Source organism: Temnothorax nylanderi, unplaced genomic scaffold, assembly GCF_030848795.1.
Source record: "Temnothorax nylanderi isolate EJ_2023f unplaced genomic scaffold, tnyl_v1.0 TNYL_tig0537_pilon, whole genome shotgun sequence".
NCBI lineage: Eukaryota > Metazoa > Arthropoda > Insecta > Hymenoptera > Formicidae > Temnothorax > Temnothorax nylanderi.
This window is the reverse complement of record NW_027249599.1, coordinates 110,001-115,564: the sequence shown is the minus strand read 5'-3', so window position 1 is coordinate 115,564 and position 5,564 is coordinate 110,001. Positions and strand designations below refer to the sequence as shown.

At 46.4% G+C, this 5,564-nt stretch overlaps 1 protein-coding gene across 2 annotated transcripts in view; it reads right to left on the bottom strand.

Annotated features, from left to right (window-relative positions):
* Nucleotides 1–276: 276 nt before the first annotated feature.
* The window catches only part of LOC139783743 (uncharacterized), an 18,191-nt gene continuing 12,903 nt past the window's right edge, over nucleotides 277–5,564 (bottom strand). For both annotated transcript variants that reach the window (XM_071722890.1, XM_071722891.1), the window contains exon 3: nucleotides 277–5,564. This exon is cut by the window's right edge and continues 554 nt beyond it. In XM_071722890.1, coding sequence (XP_071578991.1) covers nucleotides 1,213–4,356 — 3,144 coding nt within the window. In that variant the 5' untranslated portion in view covers nucleotides 4,357–5,564 and the 3' untranslated portion in view covers nucleotides 277–1,212.

Sequence of the window (5,564 nt, the reverse complement as noted above, 5' to 3'; positions counted from 1 at the left end):
TCATTGTTTCTTTTTCAAATAATTTTCGAATTAGACAACCTATCGAATTTCTGTAAAGCGCATATGAATATTCATAAAATAAGCTTCAATTTTCATGTCTTTGTATGTATGAATATTTATTGCATATCCCCATGGGGTTTACAAGGCGTTTTGTTTTTACGAGGAACGTACCCAAACCTCTACAAGCGAACTCGAAGACTTAAACATAAACAAATAAAAAAATAAAAAAATAAAAAAAAATAAAAAAACAAATAAAAAAAACAACTAAAAATAATCTTCTTTGTCTTCTTTCTCTTCCTCTCTTGCGTCGGTACCCCTCCATGGCCTTCCTCCCGTTCGTCCCATCCTCATTTGCTCCAATCCTTCTTCCCTCCCGCCTCCTTCTCCTCGTCCGACTCCATCAGCAATTTCTTTTCCAAATCCTTGGAAATTTCCTCTTCATCTGATCTCCCCGATCTCTTCCTTAGCCTGCCTTCCATTTTCTCCTCTCTCTCCTCTCTCTCCTTATCTCTTCTTTCCACCGACTTATCTTCGTCTATCTTCACTCCTAATCTGTTTCCAGCCTTTCTCCTCGCCTCTATCACCCGCCATTTCTCCTCTTCATCCTTCAGCTTCACCAGAAGCGTTATCCATGCTCCTCTTTGACCCACTATACACACATCTCTCACCGTAACCCTTATCCTTAGTCCTTCCGCAAACACCTCCTTCACCTTCTCCCAGTTCGAGCCCTTGTCCCCCCATACCTCCTTCTCCGCCCTTATTATAACATTTCTTTTCCTTTGCTCCTCTTCACTGCTCTCACCCACCCCCGCCCACCATTTCTTCCTTACCCCCACTCCCTCCTCGTTGTCTTCCCTCTTCCTTTTACCTCCATTTTGCTCCATTCTTTCTATCTTCCTCTCCATTCTCCTTACTTTCTCCTCAAGCTCCTCTATCCTCCCCTCCTTCTTTTTCTCCTTCTCTTTCTTCTCCTTCACCATCTTCCTTACCTTCTCCTCTAGCTCCTCTATTCTCTCCTCCTTCCTTCTCTCCACTTCTCTCTTTTTCTTCTCCACCTTCTTTAGTTTCTTCTCCATAATCCTTTCCATCGCCTCCGCTATTATTCTTCCTTCTTCCTCCATCCTAATTAGTCCTGGGTAATCTGCAATTAATTTCATCACCTCCTCTTTCTTCCTCTTTCCTCCTCACTCTCTCCCCTACTCCCCCTCTCCCTCACTTCGTTCCTTCTTCTATCTCCTCCAACCCCCCTTTTCCTCTCCTTCTTTCCCCCTCTAGTTCCATCATCCATTCCTCACCTCCTCCGTCCTCATCTAACACCCATCCCACCGCTTCCTGCCAGCTTCCATCTCCTGATTCCCATCTCCTACATTCCTCCCACACATGCTCCCATGATTCCTCCCTGTACTCACACAACCTACATTTCTTTTTCTCTTCCGTTTCCCAATATTTGCTCTCTCTCATCTCATTTCCTAATCTATATCTCGCCACCCTGTTCCATCTGCTCTCTCCCCATCCTTTCTTCAAATACCCCGGAATACCGTCTCCTTTTACCATCTTGTACCATCTGTTATACTCCGCTCCCTCGATTCTTACCCATCTCTCTCTTCTATGTACTTCCTTGTCCCCTCCGAACAGTTTGTGGAACCATTCTTCTTCGTCTTGTCTCAATCTTTCCAGTTCCTTCAATTCCACACCTCTGTCTTCAAAAAACTTTCCTCTTTCTCTCTCCCAGTTTGATCTTGCTTTCCCTTCTTTCTCCTTCCCCTTCACCTCCTCCCAACATAGCCTTGCCAATTCACTTCCTCTACCCTCCTCTAGTTTTCTCTCGAATCTCCAAGCTCTCATCCCTGCCCTCCCTCTCAGCTTATCCCTTTGTGTCTCCTCCCTAACGAGATACCATGGCGTTCTCCCATCCACTCCCAATACCCATCTGATATACCTTTCTTCCAATCTTTCCATTCCTTCCCTTTCTTTCCATCCCCATATTTCCGCTCCATATCCCATTACTGTCCACACCAGCCTATCAAATAGCCACAATCTTTTTCCCCAGTCTCTCCCAAATCTCCTCTTCCCTATCCCCCATATCTTCCCCATCACTGCCGCCGCCTTCTTGATCCTTTCCCTTACCTGCGCTTCTTGTCCTCCATTCCTTTGGAACATGTACCCTAAATATCGAAATTCCTTCACCTCTCCTAATTCTTTTCCTTCCCACCTCCATCTTCTCTTACTGTCCCTCCCTCCTCCTTTCCTAAATCTCATTATCTTTGTTTTCCCCACATTCAGTTCCAATCTCTTCCTACTTAGATAACCTTCCATTCTTTCCAACATGCTCCTCATTTGGTCCTCGTCCTCCGCCAAAAGTACTATATCATCCGCGTACGCCAAAGTATAAACCCTCCTACCTCCTAACACCACTCCTCCCCATTTAACCTTACCCATTTCCTGTTCCATATCCGCCAGTAACACGTTAAACAACAATGGACTCAATGGGCACCCTTGCCTTACTCCTCTTCCCGTCCAAAACTCTTCTTCCATTCCGTCTCCTACCCTTACCCTACTTTTCGTCTCGCTTAACAACTCCTCCGTTCTCCTCACCAGCCCTTCTCTTACTCCCCTTTCTCTCATTGCTTTTATTAGAACTCCTCTATCTACCGAATCAAACGCCGCCTTAAGGTCCACGAAACACACTATCAGTTTCCCCCCCTTCTTTTCTAACCTTCTGTTCACCAAGTAGTTCAACACATAAATGTTATCTATTGTTCCCATCCCCCTTCTGAAACCTGTCTGGTTCTGTGGTACTATTCCCTTCTCCTCTGTCTCCTCTCTTAACCTCTCCGCCAGAATAGCCGTATACACCTTGTATAACGACGGCATTATTGTCACACCTCTATACTCCTCCGCTCTTTTTCCTTCTCCTTTCTTTAAAATTGGCGCAATTATTCCCTCTTTCCAGTTTTCCGGCCATCCCCCTCCCTTCCATACCCTATTAATATATTTCCATGCCCAACTCTCCAGCTCCTTCCCCCCTCGCTTCCAGACCTCGCCTGGTAACCCATCCCTTCCCATAGCTTTTCCGTCCTTTAACCTCTTTACCGCTCTCCTCATTTCTTCTAGACTAATCTCCTTTTCCTCTTCTCCCTCCTTTTCCTCCCTATTTCCTTCTTTCCCCATCCTCACCTTCCCTTCCACTCCTCCCAGAAGTTTCATAAAATGCTCTTTCCATTTCTCTTCTTCTATTCCTTCCTCAATCCCCCTCCTCTTTTTCCTCTCCTTATTTACTATCTCCCATACTTCCGCCTCCCTCCTTGCTCCCTCCGCCTTTCTCTCCCATCTCTGATTCTCTTCTTCCTTCTTCCTCTTACACATCTCCCTAAACTCCCTCTTTTCTTTGTACGCGCTACCCTCCCCTCTTCCTTTCCTCCACGTCCTTAATTTTTTTCTTGCCTCTTTCTTCGCCTCTCTACATTCTTCATCCCACCATCCTACCTTCCCCCTCTTTCCTCCCATCTCCTCCTCCACCCCTTTTATTGCCTCCTTTATTCTTGCCTCCATTTCTTCCCATTCCTTGTTCACATCATCCACCTTTTCCTCCATCGCTCCTATTCTTTCCATGAACCTCTTTGCTCCTTCCTCGTTCCATATCCCCCTGTTTCCCTTCTTCCCCCTCCTTCTCCCATCTCCCTCTTTCCCCCTCCTTAAGGCTATTTCCAAGGGGTGATGATCCGAGTCCACTTTGTCCCCCACTGTCATACTCTCTACCTTCTCTCTTACTTCTCCTTCTCCTATCACATAGTCGATCACCGTGTCTCCTCTTCCCCCCGTGAAAGTAAACTCCCCCTCCTCATCTCCTCTCACATTTCCATTGAAGATTTCCCATCCTCTCTCTTCTATGCTATTTATCAGCCGCCTTCCCTCTCTGTCTATCTTTTTATCCTTTGATCTTCTTCCCCCTCCGCGCTGTCCTGCCCCCTCCTCCTCTTCTATCCCTCCGCCTTCTTGGCCGGTCCTTGCATTGAAGTCTCCTCCAATTATCGTAAACCTTCCTTCTTCCTTCTTCTCCATTATCAGTCCCAGCTCCTGTAGTATTTCTTCCATCTCCTCTTTCTTTGCGTAGACCCCAACGATACTCCAGTTCTCATTACCTATCCTAACCTTTTCTTCTATCAGCCCCTCCCTGTCTATTTCTATTTCCGTTCCCTTCTTTTTTAACTCCTTTCTTATACCCATTATCATCCCTCCTATCGCTCTCCCTTTTTTATTCCTTTTCCTTGCCAATTGCACTCCCCATTCATACCCTTTTGGCAGCCTTCCCCTTATTCTTTCCCAGCCCTTTTCCCCTATCCACGTCTCTACCATGACTAGGACGTCCTGTTTCTTCAGCCCTTCCCAGAACTCCTTATCTTTATTTTCCAGACCTGCTACATTCCAGAACACGATTCTCCATTCTGCTTTATTTCCCCCCTCTCCCTCTCTTCCCACCTCCGCCTTTCCCCTCCCGACTTCCACCCCTCCAGCTTCTCCTCCTCCTATTCCCCCGTCTCCATTCCTACTCCTCCCCCTCCTAATCTGCCTCCCTCCTCTTCTTTTCCTCCTCCGCTCTCCCTTCTTACCCTTCCCCTTTCATCCTTTAATACCCCCTCTTCTACGTCCCATCTCCACCATACATTTTCCAATCTTATTCTACCTGCCTTAATCCACGCCCTCCTTCCCTTCCACCCCTCTCTTCTCACTATCTCTCTCAATATCCAATCCGTCCTTCTTTCTTCCCAAGACAAGTCCTCCGTGATTCTCTCCCTACGTCCCACCAAACTCCTCTTTTTTTCCATTATCTCCCATTTTTGCTCCTCATTTTCCAACTTCAACAGCACCATTTCCCTTCCTTTTTCCCTATCCCCCCCTATTTTCCTCACCTCTATACCTTTACTTTGGCTTTCATTCCCTCCAGTAGCTTTTCCACCTCTTGTCTTCTCCCTCCCTCCTTCACTTCTAACCCCCTTATCACTACATTTCTTCTTCTCTCCTCCTTCTCCTTCTTCTCCAACTTTCTCTCTATCTCTCTCATCCTCTCCACCACTCCCTCATTTTCGTTTCCTGACTCCCCTTCTCTCTCCTCCTTCCTCTCTCCCATTTTCTCCTTCCATCTTTTATCTCTTTCCTCCACCTTCTCCTCTAGCTTCTTTACTCTCTCCTCCAGCGCTTCTCTCTGTTTCTTCCATCTTTCCTCCCTTCTCAACATCTCATCCTTCAGTCCCTTGATTTCATTCTTTATTTCCTCTTTGTCTTTTTTCCTTTCCTTCTCTTGTTCTTCCATTTTCCTTAAGATCTCCTTAAACATCTCTTCTGCCTCCATATTTCCTTCCCCTTCTTCTCCTTTTTTGATCTTCGCTGGCGGTGATCTATAGACCCTCCTTGTTTCTTTGAACCTTCCTAGGATCTCTTCCTCTGCTCTCGCCTTCGCTTCCTCCTCTTCTCTTTTCCTTTTCTGAAAGTAATCTAAGACCGACCCTAGGCTATCCGTTCTCCCTCTCAGTTTTCCAAGCTCTTCCGCCTTTGTTGGTCTGCCC